Here is a 19,599-nt window from a genome sequence, read left to right as displayed (position 1 = left end):
ACTATATGCAATGCCTCTAATTTTTTCCAATGTACTATCAACATTTTTTAATCCATCCTTTACAATTAAATTTAAAATATGTGCACAACAACGCACATGAAATATTTTAGCATGATCTTCTTTTACTTGTCAATATCGTTTTAGTCTATGTATTGCTGTATCATTATTAGCAGCATTATCTAATGTTATTGTCAATATTTTATCACGAATGCCTAAATCTATAATTTCATCATTTATTAAAGATGCTATATTTTTACCACTATGTGGAGCATTTATTAATTTAAATGAAATTATTCTTTTATTTAATTTCCATTTATTATCAATGTAGTGAGCAGTTATACATAAAAAACTAGTGTGAGTTAAAGATGTTCAAATATCAGATGTTAAACAAATATTTCCTTCAAAATTTGTAAATTTTTTTTTAAAATTTCTTTTTGTGTATAAATTTTTTTCATAATATCTCTTTTAACTGTATTTCCAAACCAACCTTTAAATTGAGGATTAATACCTCGTTGAATTGTTCCTACAAAATCATGAGTTTCCATCATGTTGAAATGTTGTTCTGCTCTTATTATATAATCAATCATTTCTTCACGACAGTTAGATTCATCATAAGAAAATGTTTTTAAATTTCCACTTTCATTTTTACCTAATTGCATATAATTTCTAATATCTACATTATTTTTAATTTTACAATTTTCATGATGTCTTTTTAAATGACTTGTGCCTGCATTTGAGCCACCAGTAAGAAATTTATTACAAATTTTACATTTTGCTTTTATTTCTTTTTTATTATTTTCTAAAATTATTTCTATTCTATCAAAAAAATTCCATATATTTGAAGTAAATTTTTTGTTTGATGATATTTCATCACATGGACTAGATGAAGAAGCACTTGTCATATTATAATTATTGATAAAATATTATGCCAAAAATAATAAAGTAATAAATATAAAAAAAAATGTAACAAAAAAATAAAGTAGTAGGGGTGAAGTATGTTACTCAATTAGAGAACCGATGCAGAAATTCCTAGCAAATTTGAACTCTTGGAGTCACCAATACTTGTTTTGCACCACCAACAATATTGTATAATTTGAGGAAAAAATAAAAGAATTTGAAATATTGTAGAATGTGAGAGAAATAAAGAGAATTTGATGAAAAAATGAAAAGGAAGAAAATGTATTTATAAGAAGGTTAAAAAAAAAAAAAAAATTGGCCATGTGACCGTTGGAGGCTTAGCTCCAACGGTCACATGATCGTTGGAGCCTTTAATTTTTTTTTTTAAAATAATATACTTTATTTTTATATATATATAACTAACTCAATTAAAAAACATAAAAGGAATGTAGTTCAGTTGGTTAGAACCTTGAAATTTAAGCATGAGAGGAGGGGTTCGAATCCCCCCCTTTCCCTTCATTTTTTTGAAAGCCATTTTGGCTTATTTCAAAAAGCCCGCGGCTCAGCCCGCCTAGCCCGCCAGCCTGCGGGCTCATAGGCCAGGCCGCGGGCCTAGCATTTTAGCATGGCCTAGCCCGGCCCCGCCCGGTCCGAGCTGGGCCGCGGGCCTCCTATTTACGGTCCGGCCCGACCCGGCCCGCCCGTTGGAGACCCCTATTTACAATGATTCAGAAATTAATTTAAGCAAAACCTATTTAGCCATAATAGAAATTTTAGTGGGCATCATAGGCAAAGTTATGAAGACTTGCAACAAAATTAAAATGGGTTGTACAGGAAAAGCACTGTAAGTGAATATCGACATAACCTAGTTAGTCAAAGTGGAAATTTTAAGGGAGAATTATGTTTTGGGGGTAGATAGACCCCCAAATTAACAAAAGGTCCATGTAACTCTTCAAATTGAGCCCAAGACCCATTGAAAGTATGAAAATTGAGTTGAAGGATATCATCCTTCAGTGTTTCCAAAAATGCCCTTCGTTGATTTTGAGAAAAAAATTAATATTTTTTAAAAATACTTTTATTTAATTAAATATTTTAAAAAAATACTTTTATGTAATTTAATATTTTTTAAAATAAATTTATTTAATTTAATATTTTTTAAAATAAATTTATTTAATTTAATATTTTTTTAAAATATTTAATTTAATATTTTTTTAAATACTTTAATTTAATGTAATATTTTTGAAAAAAAAATTAATTTAATATTTTTGAAAAAAAATTAATTTAATTTAATATCTAAAAAAATATTTAATTTAATATTTTTGAAAAAAAAATTAATTTAATATTTTTGAAAAAAAAATAATTTAATTTAATATTTAAAAAAATATTTAATTTAATATTTTGAAAACTACTTTTATTTAATTTAGTATTTTTGAAAAAAAATTATTTAACTTAATTTTATAATATATTTTATATATGTTCTTAAAGGGCATATTTGTCCATTACTATTTCATATCCTTCAACTCAATTTGAAGAGTTATATGGACCTTTTGTTAATTTGGGGGCCCATCTACCCCTAAAAGATAATTCTCCCAAATTTTAATGGGTATTATATGGGAAAAAAAATTGGAGAGTTATGGCAAAAGTGGAATGAGTTTTATGGAGAAAATAAAAATATAGATCAACAAAGATTACTTTTAGTCTTTGGAAGTGGTACAAAACATTGATAAAAAAGAGAAGGAAGACGATGATAATGAATTGAGCTTCTTCTAATGGTTGTTGCAGTGGCCACCAAAACCAAGAGGGGGTTCAGGTCCGAGTTGTTGGACCTTAGCAGGGGTCCTACCTAGATTAGGGGGAGGGAGGAAAAGATGATAATGGTTAGTTTTTTTTTTTTTTTTAATTACTTTTATATTTTATATGATAAAGAAATTTGAGATATATTGTTGTGGGTGTGTGTGGTTGGGGATAGATTTTTATCCACATGAGAGTGCAATGTGGATAAAATTGTCGTAGGTTTGAAAAGTACTATAGATTTTTGTCCAGGAATACAATGTGGATGAAATTGTTGTAGATTTGAAAAGTACTAATGTTTTGAACTTTTACAAAAAATCTAGCTATGGATGCATATTAGCCACTTCTATCCTCATCACAACTCACACCATCTTTATTTTCCTTATCTTTTCCTTTGGCTATGTTTGGTCCCGGAAAATTTGAGGGAAAATGCGAGGGAAAGAAAATACAAAGGAAAAGTAGAAGGAAAGAAAAAGTGAAGGAAAATAAAAAAATAGATTAAAATTTGATAAATTATTTTTTTTGTTACTTCAAACTCATTTTATTTATTTTAACTCATCAATATAAAGATTAAATAATTTAAAAATATATAAGTTTTTAATTAGTTTTAATTATATTTGATTTTCTTTGATATTTTTCATAGGAAAACCAAATATGAGAAAATCATTTTCCTTAGCATTTTTTTTCTTTCCTTTGTACTTTCCGGGAACCAAACATTTGTGTTTTTCACCGGTGCAATTGCTTTCTCTCATTAATAAAGAGAATCCTCTTTTAGTGGGTATGGGTTAAATGCAAACATGATAGGCACCCATGCTTTATAAAAAAACCAACCAAATCAAAATCAAAACAATTGTGTTGTTCAAAATTAAAAAAAAAAACAAAAAACTACTAGATATCAAAGAATGTATTATTTGTCTTTTAATCTATCCTGGCATGTGTTTCTTCCAAAAGATACTTTTATTATTATTATTATTATTATTATTATTATTTATTTTTTATTAGGGAAAGAAATTTGAGATGTCATATTGTGGGTTGTTTGGGATTGGGGGTAGATTATTGTCCACAGAGGAGTGCAATGTGGATTTGAAAAGTATCATATTTTAGAAATAATCTTTTAAAATATCTCCTTGATGAAAAAAATTCTTATGTTTCATTAAAAATATTGAGAGAAAATGTGAAGGAAAGAAAATAGAGAGAAAAAATAGAAGGAAAGAAAAAAATTAAGGAAAATATGAAATATGTGTAAATTTAATAAATTATTTTTATATACTTCTTTAAATTCATCGTACTTATTTATCTTTACTATATAAAAATTAAATAATTTTAAAATATATAAAATTTTAACAAATTTTAATTATATTTAATTTTTTTCTACAGAATAAAACCAAATATAAGAAAACCACTTTTCTTAACACTTTTTTTCTTTTCTTAATACTATTCAAAATTAAACATAACTTAAATTTTTTTTATTTAAAACTTTTGAGTAACCAAATATGAAATATGGTATTAGTAGTGACCCTTTAAAATAAAAATAAAAAATAAAAAATAGTTATTCTAAATCAACTAAATAAAGTTTATTTAGAATTGAAATTTTATTGAATAATTATATTTTATTCACAAGAAATTTAGTTTTTAATGTATATAAATCAATTAAAATAAAACACGATTTAATGATGTTTCTATAAACAATGAAAATAGAGTATTTTTCATATTTTATTTTATTATTTGAAGCAATCAATAATATAAACTTTGATTTCACGAGGAGGAGGGAGGAAGAGGTTATGGATGGTTAGTTATTATTATTTTTATTTGGGAAAGAAATTTGAGGTATATTGTTGTGGGGTGTTTGGGGTCGCGGATAGATTTTTATCACACGAGTGCAATGTAGATAAAATTGTCATAGATATGAAATCACAACTCATATTATGTTTATTTTTCTTCTTTTTTTCTTTGTTTTTTTCATAGGTACAATCGCTTTGAGGGCCCTTCTTTTAGTGGGTGTGGATTCTACAATCATAATAACAAATGCAAACATGATAGGTACCCATGCTTTATAAAATACCAATCAAATCAAAATCAAAACAATCGTGTTATCCGGAATTTAAAATAAAATAAAATAAAATTATTAGATATAAGAGAATATATTATTTGTCTTTTAAGGGTCCTATCCTCACATGTATTTCTCTCAAAAAGATAAATTTTTTAATTTTTATTTGAAAAAGAAATCTGAGATGCCGTATTATAGGCTGTTTGGGATTGAGGTTTCTTTAGTTTTTTCTTTCCTTTTATTTTTTCTTCTAATTTTTTTTTCTTACGACATTTTCTAGGAACAAACATAGCCTAATGGAACAGAAAAAGGGCATCCATCAAGCAGCCAAAATTGACTCTGGAGCAAATAATCCAGTAACACATGTACGTTCATATGCTGAAAATAGGATCGAGAAGATTCAAACAAAGAATTTAGAAATAAAGTGGCAACATGCGCTGGATCCGCCCGAGTAGAAAGACACTGCTTAGGCTGAAAAGGAGTATAGCAATTGAATGGAAGTTGCATGGGGGTACTGAGCGCAAGTGCAGATAAACGACGGGGCTGCTTTAGCGTTGTAGGTGAGTGTTGTTATTCAATTATGTCTCCCTGTTGACTTGTAACTTCAATTTGTCATGAGTTGGAATATATTGGAACTAGTTTCTGATCAAATATAGAGCGTTGCATCCTATACTTCTAACAGAGGGGACAATGGGTTCTACAAGTGATGCGGATGCATCTGATCTGGAGAGCATTAGGCGAAAGTTGATGAAGAGCTTGGCCAGCAGTTGGGAAGAAGTTGTAAAGATATACGAGCAAGATCCAAGAGCTCACAAGGTCCGGATCGGCTCACCAAAGAACACAGCATTGCATATAGCAGTTTCAAGTGGGCGAGAAGACATAGTAGAACGACTAGTGAAGTCGATTGCAAAGAATGGTAACCCCTTGGATGTTCTATCTATAGGGAATAAAGATCAGAACAATCCTCTCCATCTGGGGGCCTCACTGGGAAGCATTTCCATGTGCAGATGCATCACTAATGAGTGTAAAGAACTGTTGGGTCGCCGCAACGGAGAGAGTGATACGCCCCTTTTAAGGGCAGTTCGCTATGGCAAAAAAGATGTTTTCCTCTGGTTGTATGATATGTGTGAAGGCAACACAGCCCATGGCTACTTCCGGAACGAATATGGTGAAACCATTCTCCATCTTGCCATTGAAAGCGGACGCATGGGTAAGCAATATTAGAGTGCCGTTCTTCAGTTTACAAGTTCTATTTCTTAATCATAATATAAATCATAGGCATGAAAGTAGTTAGTTATAATGAACCTCTATTAGGCGCGTACTCTCTTTGGTTGGGTGCCTTCAAAGAAGACATTAAATTTGGTTAATTCATGGTTGTGCATGGTGGACAGATTTGGCGTTCCAAATTATTTGTAAGCAGGAAGATCTCATGGATTCTGTTCACCGTCGTGGAATCTTCCCTCTGCATGTCGGAAAGTCCCCTCTGGATGTCCTAGCTGAGAAGCCTACTGCATTCAGAAGCGGAATTCATCTCGGCTGGTTCAACAAAATCATTTATCACTGTAAGATTCTCCAAACCAAACCAAAATATTTGCAAGTATCAAACAGAGATTGATGCATGGGGCTGAATTGAATCTAGGGCATGCATCATTTGTTATCTTGTATCTGATATCTCCATGAAGGCCATAAATTTCTGACAGTTCCCCTTGTTAATCAAATTGGAAGGTATTTCTGTTGAAGAACTCATCCCTGCAGGGACTTCCAAAGCAAAGAAGAACTTCTTTCAAGAGCTATGGAAGCTGATTAAATTACCAGGTGGGAGCAGGGATCGGTAGCTTAATCATTTGGAAGAAAACATTCTTGTAGCCACTGACCTCTTTCTTGATGTTGCAACCATAATTTGTTGTTATGGTAGTTAATCAGTATGAGACAGTAACAAATTATTATGGTTCACTTGCAAAAGGAATAGAAGCATTTTAGCATGGGAGATCTCAATCCCTCTTTTAGTATATTCTTGCTCATGTGTACTGTGACCAAGCTTATACCTCAAGTAACTGGTGGAAAAAAATGCAGGAAAATCTAAAAAGCACTTGGATCCAGAGAATCCTGAAGAAGGGCAAGGTATTGAACATCATGGTGAGTGTGGGATCTACTTGATTTAAGCTAAAGCACTCTTAAAAGAAACTTCAAGGAAACCCTGATTCCTACACCTTTGTATAGGTCATAATTCAAGCAATATTGGAGCTCAAGGACACAAACCATTCCCCTCAAAATATGGCAGATGCCTGAGGTTCATCAAGCTTCTTGTATCCCAAGTACTGCTGGTTATCATATCAGTAATGCCAGGTATAACACCATATTAATCATCATCCCAAGTTTCTCCACTATTAATTTCCAAAACATTAGAGGTTCAATGTACATTCTTGTTTCTTTGTGGATACATGTTTAGGTTCAAGCCAGATAAGAAAGCTAAAAGAGAAAAAAGAGATGCACATATGTCTCTTCAGATCCTGAACAAACTACTTGAACGTGCTGCTAGGTGTACATATGAAATGAGTCCCAAAAATGATAAGGCAGACCCATATAATTACAGTGTCCATTCAGAGTATAGATACTTTGAAAGGGGACAAGAAGGTAACCTCTATGTCAACCCTGTTCATTACAGATAAACTTCTTGGTGTATATATATATATAAAGCTGTGGAGACAAGGTAACCAACCACTTTCTCCAATATCTTTAACTGATATTAAGGAGAGGCGGATCTGGTGCAGAGCAATCACAACTCAAATTCTTGAAATTTTAACCACTGTTATTAGATGATTGGTCCATTGGGCTTTCTCTTGTAGCTGAAGAATGAGTTTTCTTATCTTTGTAGCTTGGGGGATGACACCAATACTAGTTGCATCAAGGAATGGTATCGTGGAAATGGTAGAGAAAATCCTGCAACTGTTTCCTTTGGCCATTTATGACACCGACAACGATTCGAACATAGTGCTGAAGGCAGTAGAGAATAGGCAATCACATATATATGACTTCTTACTCAACAGTAGTCTTCTTCTTGATAGAGAAGTTTCATTTCACGCTGTTGATCATGACTGGAACAATGCATTGCATCTAGCTGGAAAGCTAGCAGGTGACTGCCACCTCCAGCATATCCCCACCAGCATGTTGCAAATGCAGTGGGAAGTCAAGTGGTACCAGGTTTGCAAAACTCAAGCTAAGATTTAAATTAGCTTATGAGAAATTACTCAAACGGATGAATAATAACTTAAAAGTATGCACTTGGTTCATTGCAGTATGTGCAGAATTCCTTGCCACCACATTTTGTTGTTCAAAAAAATAGGGACAGACGTACCCCAGATGAGATCTTCCAAATACAACATCAAAAACTTGAAGACGAAAGCAAACAATGGCTAAATAGCACCTCCAATTCCTGCTCTTTCATTGCAGCACTTATCGCAACTGTTGCCTTTGCCTCATCAGCCTCTATACCTGGAGGGGTAAAGCAAGACACTGGGGAACCAGTTTTTGAAAACCATCTGGCTTTCAGTATTTTTGCAATGGCATCGCTAGTTGCTCTTTGCTGTTCAGTGATCTCCTTGTTCATATTCCTCGCCATTTTCATCTCCAAGCACCAAGACAAAGATTTTACTACGAACTTGCCAAGGAATTTTTTATTTGGTTTAACATCTCTCTTTATATCCATGGCAGCCATGTTGACCTGTTTCTGCTCGGGAAACTTCTTGATGCTTAAGGGCCAACTAAAATATGCTGCAATTCTGGTATATGCACTCACCGGCCTGATAATGGCGTACTTTGTTCTCAAGCACTTTCCATTATTTATTGATCTTCTGAAGGCTACATTTCGTAAGGTGCCTGAGCGTATATACAAGGAGTATCTGTAGATTGCTTTGGTCTGGGCTCAAGGAGGACCTTATGCCATGGTGATGATGGCCAGATCTGATGATGATGTAATTTTTCAGTTGTTTTGTGTCTTTCAAATATATATATATTCCACTAAACTCCTCCAAAACTCTATTCATATCTCCATGTCTCATATACCCATCAATTATTGCTGTCCAAAAAACCATATCTGACCCGACTAAAAACAGCACCAGCTTCCTCAACCAGTCCCTGATCACTATAAGAGCAGATCATCACGGTGAACGCGATAACGTCTTCAGGCATTTCATCAAACATCCGACGTGCATCCCCCGATTCCCCTCATTTTCCGTATAACTCCATCCTCAACTTCACAAAACGTTTGAGCTGGAGCCCAGCTTCATAGCCCGTCTGTGGATCCACGTGCTTTCAAAATGGAGGCCATTAAGTAATTATCAGGCAGAATTGACTCATGGAGCATTTTGGAATACAGCCGAATGCCACAAAGATGGCTTCCTGATGAAGCAAAGCCATCAATGACAGAAATATAGGGATAGACAGTTGGGTTGTGACCATTGAAAAATCCTCTAGGCCCAGAGTGCAGTGAATGGCGTAGCATTTGGATCTGGTAGAGAAAATATCAAATTAATATTATTAAAGGAAAAGTTATTCACATGTACCAAAATTCCAATTCTAAATTTTCAGACAATAATAATAAATAAAGATTATATTAAAGAGAAAAAGATAAGGATTAAAAAAAAGCTTGATCGAGTCACAAGGATATACTTTCTTAAGAGAAAGTACGTCCTCTCCACAAAGTTGGTTAGCACTCTCTGTCCTCTTCTTCCCCGTAAAGTTGATTAGCACTATTATCCCGGGATACAATAATCTTTTAGAATATAAAAAATGAAAATGTATTGTCACAATAGAATTCTCTCATTTAACTCAAATGTTCTCCTTTATTTATTTATTTATTTATGTAAAACTACTTAATTTATTTAATACATAATAATAAAAGAAAAGTGGAGAACATGATTCTTTCGTACTAAAATAAATAATAAATAATAAAAAAAATGAGATGAGATCATATATAATTAAAATAATATATGACAATTATAAATATTAATTTATATATAATTGTAATAAGAGCGAAGCAACTCAAAGACTATGAAGGGGTCATGAGAATGACCATTTATGAGGAGTTGAGTATGGATTAGGAAGACTTGGTTGATGTGTTTGGATTTGTGCTTGTTTTGGATGTGTTAGGATGAATGTACCAAATATCAATAAGCTCATATATCATACTTTGAAGTATTTATCTATATTATAAAACAATGCATTTATTTATTTATTTAGGTTATTACTATCTTATAAGTGCAAACTATACAAATAAAGAGGGTTCCTTGCTCCATTTATAGGATATCATTTAAATAAATGGAAACTCAAAATAGTGCTAAAAGATTACATTGATGAAGAGTGGAAGTGGCTCAAAGTATACTTTACTTTTGTTTTGTTTTATTTATTTAATTAGGTTTTAATTTGTATATAAACAAATAACAATTATTCACCTTTTTTTTTTGTTATAACATTGTCTAGGAGCGTTAGATGAGACATTCATTATGAAGAATGTACTAGATATATATATATATATATATATATATATATATTGTATTATGAAGTATTTATTTGTATTATAAAATAATATGATTAAATTTCTTTGTTAGGTTATTACTACCTTGTAGATATGAACTATGCAAATAATGAGAAATTCCTTACTCATTTATGGGATATCAGTTAAATAAATAGAGGGGAAAAATGAAAGAAGTGTACATTTCATTCCATTTCCTCCATGATTAGGAAACACTTGAAAGGTAACCAACTTCATTCTGATTTTGTTTCCTATATATTATAAGTAAACACTTTAAAAGAATACATGATTTTGATTATCGTCTATTTTCTTTCCTTATCTAGTTCTCTTTCTTATGACTTTATTTATATAGAACTAGTAAACACGCTCTAAGGATCAAATTAGAACGAAGATTAGAGATAGTTATGAGACTTTTTTTCTCTTTTAACATCAAACAGAAATAAAGGACATCAAAGTTTTGGAGCATGTACAATCAATTCTACATCAATAATAATCACTAATGTTTTTATCTAATTTTGAATGTCATAATACAAAGTAACCTTCATTTCTAGTAGCTTGGTGAAAAGAAAAAAAACACGTTAGAATGCCACGAAAAATAAAAGAACTAATAATAATATTAACTAATAAAATAGGTGAGAAGGAAACACCATCATTCAAATTTGAAGTGATTATCCAGTGGTCATAAAGATAGAACTCTGTACCACTGAAGGATTTAGTCGCACACTTGAAAAATAGCCCAGAAAGTCGAGGGAATGCTTGGATAATTGGTTTATATGGATCCTTACTGGTTGAGACCACACATAAAAATGACATTGCCATAAATTGATAAGGCAATATTTCCATTTATTCATCAAAAGAGGTGCCCCTTTTGAAGCCAGAATGGATTTTCCTTGATACCTAACATAATGCATGAAAGGATTCTTGAACAACCACAAGATTGTCTGAAAAACATTTGCAAAGACTTTAACAAAATGCTCTATTTTTCCATAGAAAAATATTTGCCCAAGAAGGGCTCCATAAGATGTTGATTGAAAATGATAAGATTGATTGAGGATAAAAATGAAGATAGAGTCATATTCACGTACATGAAAAATTATATAGGTGATATCAAGATTCTGATGGTAATAAACTTATTGGAAGAACAAGCCTGGCAACTGAGGTCCCATGTATGTCATCGACATTACAACTTCCCAATAAGGCAGTTTTATGGAATTTCAGGTTAGGTCATCCTGCACATAAAATAATCAATAAAGTTATGAGTGCTTGTAGCTTGTCCCCAGAACATTGGACAAGTGTTTGTGAACCTTGTCAAATGGCAAAGAGCCATCGCTTGCCTTTTACTTTGTTTGAATCTAGAGTCTCTCAGCCTTTTGCTCTTATACATTCTGATCTATGGGGTCTTGCCCCTATTGTTGGTGCTAATGGTGCAAGATACTTTGTACTATTTATGGATGACCATACAAGATTTTCTTGGTTGTATCTACTAGCTTCGAAAGATCAAATTATCTTTTTTTTTTTTTGCAATTTAAAGTGATGATTGAGACTCAATTTGATACTAAAGTTAGAGTGCTTCAAACTGATTGCGGAGGGGAGTTTCAAGCCTTTACTAATACTTTATGTAAATTTGGGATTCTGCATAAAGTATCTTGTTTGTCTACTTCTCAACAAAATGGTTGTGTGGAGAGAAAACATAGACATGTGGTTGAAGTAGGTCTTTCATTGCTTGCTCATGCTTCTTCGCCTTCCAATCTGCCTTATATTTGATTAATAGGCTTCCTTCCTCTGTGCTGAACTTTTCTTCTCCATATAAAACTCTTGACCATTGTCTAGCAAAATATTCTTTTCTTCGTGTCTATGGTTGCACTTGTTATTTTTTTCTACGTCCTTTTAATCGTTATAAATTTGCATATCGATCCATTAAATGCACCTTTATTGGCTATAGTTCTAAACATAAAGGATATCTTAGTTTAAACATGTCCACTGGTAAAATACATATATCACGACATGTTATTTTTGATGAACTAGATTTCCCGTTGGTTTTCTCTTTGGAATTAAGTAAAAACTAGTCTATTAGACAACTTGATGTTCATAATGCCTTTCTTAATGGTGATTTATCTGAGCAAGTTTTTATGACACAACCCCCAGGTTTTGTGGATCCTTTTAAGCCCAACTTTATTTGTAAACTTACCAAGGCATTATATGGTTTGAAGCAAGCTCCACGGGCTTGGTTCACCAAAATTAGTTCTGTCTTAGTGAAATGGGGTTTTTCCATTTCTTAAGTAGATACGTCAATGTTTGTTTACTGTAATAATTCTGCCATGCTTGTTGTCTTGGTTTATGTCTGTGATATTATTGTCACTGGATCAAATTTCTTGCTCATTGAACAACTTATATCCTCCTTAAACTCTTGTTTTACTCTCAAGGATCTTGGTCCTCTCAACTTTTTTCTTGGAACAGAGGTATTTAATTCTGGATCTTCTTTGCATTTAAGTCAAGCTAGATATATCTGTGATCTTCATCGTGTTGGTTTGTCTAAATCAAAGTCCATGGTTTTCCCAATGGTTGTTGGTCTTTGTTCTCTCCATAGCTGATAATACTAGATTACAAGGTCCTACCTTGTATTAGAGTCTTGTGGGTGCCTTTTAGTATTGCACAATTACTAGACCAGACATTGCTTATACTGTTAATAAGCTTTGACAATTTATGCATGCTCCAACCTCTACTCATCTTCAAGTTGTGAAGTGTGTTCTTCATTATCTCAAAGGTTCATTGTTGGGTATCTTGCCCTGATGATAGACGTAGCACCAATGTCTACTGTATATTTTTTGGTGGCAATTTGGTCTCTTGGTCAACTTCTAAACAAAAGGTGGTTTCTCACTCTAATATTGAATATGAGTATAAGGGCTTGGCCAACGTAGCGGCTGAACTCACTTGGATCTAATCCATACTTAAAGAACTCTTGTTCCCCTGTTTCAGTCCCCTGTTTCTTTACTGTGATAATCTCAACACTACTTATTTGGCTGCAAATCCTGTTCTTCATTCTTGGGCTAAACATGTGGAAATTGATTATCATTTTATTCTTGAACAAGTCTTGCAGGAAACTGTTAATGTTCGATTTCTTCCATTTGAAGACCAAGTTGCTAATATCTTGACTCAAGCTCTCTCCGCTCAACGTTTCCTCCATCTCCGGAGCAAGCTCATAGTTATTTCTCTCCCTATGTGCTTGAGGGGGGATGTCAAGTAGAGTTGTTTAAGTAGTTAACAGGCTATTTGTTGTTTGTAACTAATTAGAAAGTTGTTAGTCATTTGTAACTAATCTCTGAATTTTTGTATATAAGGACAAAGCACTTATCAATGGTGCAGTGTGTTGCTCAATTTTAGTTTTCATCTGCCCGGTTTTCTTTCAAATAGGTGCTCTTCATATCTTTTTCTTTTCATATCTTAGAGCTCTTTCTCCAACTTTAGCAACTCAACCTTGCTCTTCAAATCTGATAATCTGATCACATCTTCAATTCTCTCGTTAATTTCTTCATTCAACTCCTCCACCTTCAATTGGAAGCCTGGGACGGGAGTCTCTTGAAGGAGGTCTTTTTTGCTTTTGATTCCTCACTTGAATATCCAAACCCATGGAGTTGAGAACCTCAGCCATTTCAAACTCGACTCATGGTAGCTTAGCTTTAAAGGTGTATCAACAAAATTTATACCTTGAATACTATTACTAAAGTAGCCAAGCTACTATAGCATAGTGGTTCTAAGATCGTTCACTGGGAAGGGTTCGCAAACACTAGTGATATTCAAATTAGGAAAATAAGTGATTTTCTTATGGATGTTAGCTTTAGAAGAAGATGTAAATGTTTTAGAAAGATTTAAACTAATCTAAGCTAACATTAAAGACTAAAATGAAAGGGTGTAAAAACAAGTTTCTCAAAGATAGGATAGTTATGCTCTGGCTCTTATGCAAATTGGAAATCTCAGGATAGGCTCCTCGCGTTGGGGTTGCAACTATGGTGATGCTTGCTTCCCGAACCGGTATGGATTTAGCAAATCAAGTTTTAATCCTTTAAAATGACAAAACAGATGGTAGTGAATTTCATCAATGGTTATTCACCTTAGACTTCCTTTGAATGGCTCGTAAGAGATAACTAATGGTCTAAAGCCAAAAGCTTACCAAATATTGGCAACTCAAAGTCATTCCAGGTGATAAAATCACCTTTCAATGGCCATTGAAATTGGTTCTAACGGATTAATGCAAAACTTGGAATTGAAAACCTCACCTTCCAATAGCTCGTAGGAGATAACTAATGGATAGAAATCCAAAAGCTTATCAAGTATTGGCCGTTGGAAGTTGTCCAAAGGAAATAAAAAACCAAACTTTGCATTAATGAACCTTTAATGAAAAACGTCTACCTTACCTTTCGGGTGCGAGAAATTTCCATGGGATTGCATCCAAGCCATCACATAACATCCATACTTTGAGAAACTAAAAGTTTTAGCCAATCATCCTCTGAGGAAAAGCCCTCAGAGGATGTTTGGCTTCCAAGAAAATAAAATAGTAAAGAGAAAAGAGAGACGAGAGAGCTCTGTATATATTCTAAGTGTAAAACGTAACCTATGTTCTATATGATCCAAGAGGTGATTTCCACCCCTTATATAGTCTTTACAAAAGCAAAAGCTTGTGATTGGTTAGTTACAAGGATAAGAAAGGAAATTACATCACAAAATACATAGGAAAATATCTAAAGTGGAGTCGGCAAAAGCAGAGGAAAATTCGCACCACGCATGGGTTATGCGAATTTTGAAGGTGTTATGCGAATTTCGCATAACCTGGAGCAGTTGGCTTCCGAAGGCCATATCTTCCTCATTTCAGCTCCAAATCGTGCATGGTTTGAAGCGTTGGATTCTTGACTTCCAGAGCTTTGAAATGGTATATAGCATGTAAAAAATGGACTTCGGGAAGTGCTCCAAAAGTGCGAAAGAAGAATACAGCTGCTGTCCTCTTTGCTTCTCTTCACTTTGCTTCTCTTTGCTTCTTTTTGCTTCTCTCCTTGCATACTTTGAACGACTTTGGCAAAGGGCTATGGAGCTCCAAAGCTTGGTTCTTCATGAATTTGAGCTTCCAAAAGCTTTGCCATAACTTGTCCAAGTAGCTCCTCCATCATTTGGCATGCTTGAATTGATTCATAAGCTGATAAAAACATGTAAACTTGCCACAAAATGGTTAAAACCAATTACTAAGGACCTTAATGAATTAATTGGGTTAAATGAATATGATTACTACTCAAAGGTACTTAAAACCATTATAATTAGGTCTACAAAATAGCACTTTTTGGTAGTAATCAGCTGCAAATCCTGTTCTTCATTCTTGGGCTAAACATGTGGAAATTGATTATCATTTTATTCGTGAACAAGTCTTGCAGGAAACTGTTAATGTTCGATTTCTTCCATTTGAAGACCAAGTTGCTAATATCTTGACTAAAGCTCTCTCCGCTCAACGTTTCCTCCATCTCCGGAGCAAGCTCATAGTTATTTTTCTCCCTATGTGCTTGAGGGGGGATGTCAAGTAGAGTTGTTTAAGTAGTTAACAGGCTATTTGTTGTTTGTAACTAATTAGAAAGTTGTTAGTCATTTGTAACTAATCTCTGAATTTTTGTATATAAGGGACAAAGCACTTATCAATGGTGCAGTGTGTTGCTCAATTTTAGTTTTCATCTGCCCGGTTTTCTTTCAAATAGGTGCTCTTCATATCTTTTTCTTTTCATATCTTAGAGCTCTTTCTCCAACTTTAGCAACTCAACCTTGCTCTTCAAATCTGATAATTTGATCACATCTTCAATTCTCTCGTTAATTTCTTCATTCAACTCCTCCACCTTCAATTGGAAGCCTGGGACGGGAGTCTCTTGAAGGAGGTCTTTTTTGCTTTTGATTCCTCACTTGAACATCCAAACCCATGGAGTTGAGAACCTCAGCCATTTCAAACTTAATCTCATTTTTCACTAGTTTTCTCCTTCAATGCATCGACCAAATTCCTAATGGTAGGCATCTCAGAATTATTAATTTGAACTTTTAATGCCTCAATCTTCTCCTTTATATCAACACGATCCTTAACCTCTTTGAATCTCTTGCTGATTTCCTATTTCGAAGTGGTTGCCTTGTTCCTTTCTATCTCAGAAGTCCCAAGATCTGTGAGATTCTTCTGATCATCCTCTGTCCACTCAACAACCTTATACCCATATTCATGTCCTTTTTCATCTTCATCTTCTACTTCTCCTACACTTTTAGTTTCCAACTCACTGCGACCACCATCGATAAGCTTCTGACAACGATCATCAAAATCCATCACCCAATTCAGAAACATGCCTCTCATCAAGCCTCTAGACTTCTTCTGCATCATGCCTACTGAGAGAGAAGTTGTCTTCTCCATCTGGACTACAACACTTTTCTTCTCGACACTCTTGATGTCACTAACAACAACAATTTAATGCATGTTCCGAACGATAAAACACCCAAATGGAGGATATTTGGAGAAAGTCTCTACTACTGTGGGTTTGATGAGAATCATCTTTACAAATTCAGCATCATCATCTTTCAAAAACTTGGCCCCTTCTCAAGTTCCTGACCAGAACACCTATCAACTGGAACATTCAAGTCTGGGACTTTTTTTCCCAAAGCTGAATTAATTGTACTTTTGACTGAAAGCACTACCAATTGTGTCAAGAAATAAGCTGCCAACTCCATGAAAAGAAACCAAGTCCACAGTCCACAGGAACAACAATCCTCCTCAGGCTTCGAGAAAATCTGTGGGTTTTCCTCAACTCAAAATTCCAGGAATCAATTGTAGAAGAACAAGTTGTTGAGAAAATTTGGATACAATGGAGAAAGGAAACACTCTCAAACACTCACTTTGATACAATAAAACTCTCAAAGTTACAAAATAAGAACAAGAAGAAGAACACAAGAAAGGCTCAAACAAGTTCTTGGAACTTTGTCCAAAGACTCTATTTCCTCCCACCTCTAGAAATCTTTTGGGAACTAAATGGAAATAGTCTTGGGATTGATCAAGCCTTTTCACTTTTCTGCATAAGATTTCAAAAAGAAGAAAAGTCATATATAGCACTCTTAGGGTTGAAAAAAGGTTACAAGGATGAGAAAAACCCATTGTCTTCCTCAATCTCTTCATATTTGTAACATTCAAAAATTAAATCATATGTTTAATTCACACATTAAACATGATTTAATCTCAAATGTGTAACTCTCTTACACTTAACCTCTTAAGTTTTATAAAGTTACAAAGATGAGAAGACTCATTGTCTTCCTTAACCTTTCAAGTTTTGTAACATTTCAAAACTTAATCATGTGTTTAATTCACACATTAAAAGTGTAACCCTTCTTACACTTTATTTTCAAAAGTGTAACTCTTCTTACACTTTATTTTTAACCAACAATATATATATATATATATATATATATATATATATATATATATATATATATATATATATAAATATAACAATCCCCCACTTGGTTAAAAATAAACATCAACCCTTATAACCTCAACAGTGAAAATGCATAAAATAAAATATCTTTCGATTTGAATTTTACCTTAGTGTAATAGTCACAAAGCTCCGTTGAAATCCCAAGTTGCTTGTAGCATTGAACCAATTATTCCTTGTAACGAAACCGGTAACAACACACACACTTCCACTAACCACACGAGTGCCCATTATTTTCTTGCTTAGCACTTTTATGGCCATGTGCTCAATCCATTCATGAACTTTCTTGAAAGAAACTCCAACTCTCATGAGAGGCGGCACCACCCCTAAGTTCACATAGGTGAAATTCTTCCAGCATCCTTGTTACCTTTAAGATGCTTGTCACACATAGACTGAATTTCATTAAAAGCTTTAAGCTTAACCCTCCAACGGTAACAACCAGCATTAATCATCACAGATGGAACTCACATGTTCTAATGCTGCCACAACCCACTTATCAATGACTTGTTTTTACCTATTGAACTTAAGACTAGTCATTTCGCAGTATTAAGTTGGGTTACCATCATTGGTGAATTTTATTTAAGGAGTTTTAGTCCCATCCCTCTAGATGTTATCCTTACTAAATCTCTTGTAAGAGGTTAGTAAAAGGATCAGCCAAGTTTCCACTTGACCTCACAAATGAGATTGAGATGATTCCATATTGAATTAATTGTCTCACATACTCATGTCTAATGCTTATATGTCTAGACTTCCCATTGTACACTCCACTGTACACACGAGCTAGAGTGGCTTGATTGTCACAATGTATCGACACTGTTGACACATTATTTGCAGTAAAAGGGATGTCCATCATGAGATCCCTAAGCCACTCAGCTTCTTTTCCAGTTGCAGCTAGAGCTATAAACTCTGCCTCCATGGTTGAGTGTGATAAACAAGTCTGTTTCTTGGATCCCCAAGAGACAGTCCCACCACCAAGTGTAAACACCCAACCTGTGGTAGATAAATTATCTCCCACACTCGATATCCAGCTTGCATCTGAATACCCTTCAAGTATAGCAGGAAACTTTGAATATTGGAGGCTTAGTTCTTTGGTATTCTTTAGGTAACCAAGAACTCTACCAATAGCTTTCCAATGTTCCACGCTTGGATTGCTAATAAACCTACTTAGTTTACTAACTGTAAATGAAATGTCAGCCCTAATACACTGAGCAGCATACATAAGACTTCCAATTGCACTTGCATACTCAAGTTGAGCCACCGATCTACCATCATTCTTTTCAAGTTTTATACTTGAATCAAATGGAGTATTAGCATCTTTAATCTTGAGATGACTAAATTTGCTAATTACTTTCTCAATATAGTGGGTTTGGTTCAAAGCATAACCCCCACTACTTCTTTTCACTTTGCTACCTAATATAGTATCAACTTCTCCAAGATCTTTCATCTTGAAGGTTGAGGATAGAAACCTTTTCGTTTCTATTATTCCTTTCATGTCATCACTCAAGATTAACATGTCATCCACATATAGACACACTATGACCATATAGTCATCACAAGTCTTAGAATATAAGCACTTGTCTACATTGTTGTGTCTAAATCCATTCGAAAGAATAACATGATCAAATTTTTCGTGCCATTGTTTGGGAGCTTGTTTTAAACCATATAATGATTTGACAAGCTTACACACTTTGTTTTCATTCCCAGTAGAACAAAACCTTCCGATTGTTCCATGTAGACCTCCTCATTGAGATCCCCATTCAAGAATGCCGTTTTGACATCCATTTGATGAACAAATAGATTATGAATTGATGCCAAAGCAAACAATATCCTAATCGATGTTGTTC

At 33.8% G+C, this 19,599-nt stretch overlaps 2 protein-coding genes and 1 long non-coding RNA gene across 3 annotated transcripts in view; 2 read left to right on the top strand and 1 right to left on the bottom strand.

Moving 5' to 3' along the window:
- Nucleotides 1-4,988: 4,988 nt before the first annotated feature.
- LOC104878139 (uncharacterized) overlaps nt 4,989-19,599 on the top strand; it is a 97,185-nt gene continuing 82,574 nt past the window's right edge. Inside the window, exons 1-2 of the mRNA XM_059738293.1 lie at nt 4,989-5,295; nt 5,418-5,945. Of these exons, the coding sequence (XP_059594276.1) occupies nt 5,241-5,295; nt 5,418-5,945 (583 nt within the window). The 5' untranslated portion in view covers nt 4,989-5,240. The remainder of the gene's footprint in view (nt 5,296-5,417; nt 5,946-19,599) is intronic.
- LOC100258110 (ankyrin repeat-containing protein ITN1) lies at nt 6,225-8,779 on the top strand. The gene is made up of 6 exons (XM_059738301.1): nt 6,225-6,297; nt 6,809-6,871; nt 6,956-7,081; nt 7,185-7,369; nt 7,611-7,936; nt 8,032-8,779. Exons 3-6 carry the CDS (start codon nt 7,017-7,019, stop codon nt 8,638-8,640), a joined length of 1,185 nt encoding a protein of 394 aa, XP_059594284.1. The 5' UTR covers nt 6,225-6,297; nt 6,809-6,871; nt 6,956-7,016; the 3' UTR covers nt 8,641-8,779.
- On the bottom strand, nt 7,938-9,517 carry LOC109122001 (uncharacterized). Its single transcript, XR_002029380.2, has 2 exons — nt 9,404-9,517; nt 7,938-9,242 (listed from the first exon to the last, which is right to left on the bottom strand). It is a non-coding gene; the product is annotated as an uncharacterized LOC109122001 (long non-coding RNA).

This window comes from Vitis vinifera, chromosome 7 (assembly GCF_030704535.1).
Source record: "Vitis vinifera cultivar Pinot Noir 40024 chromosome 7, ASM3070453v1".
Lineage (NCBI taxonomy): Eukaryota > Viridiplantae > Streptophyta > Magnoliopsida > Vitales > Vitaceae > Vitis > Vitis vinifera.
Note: the sequence above shows the minus strand (reverse complement) of the source record. Positions and strands in the feature narration are given on the sequence as shown.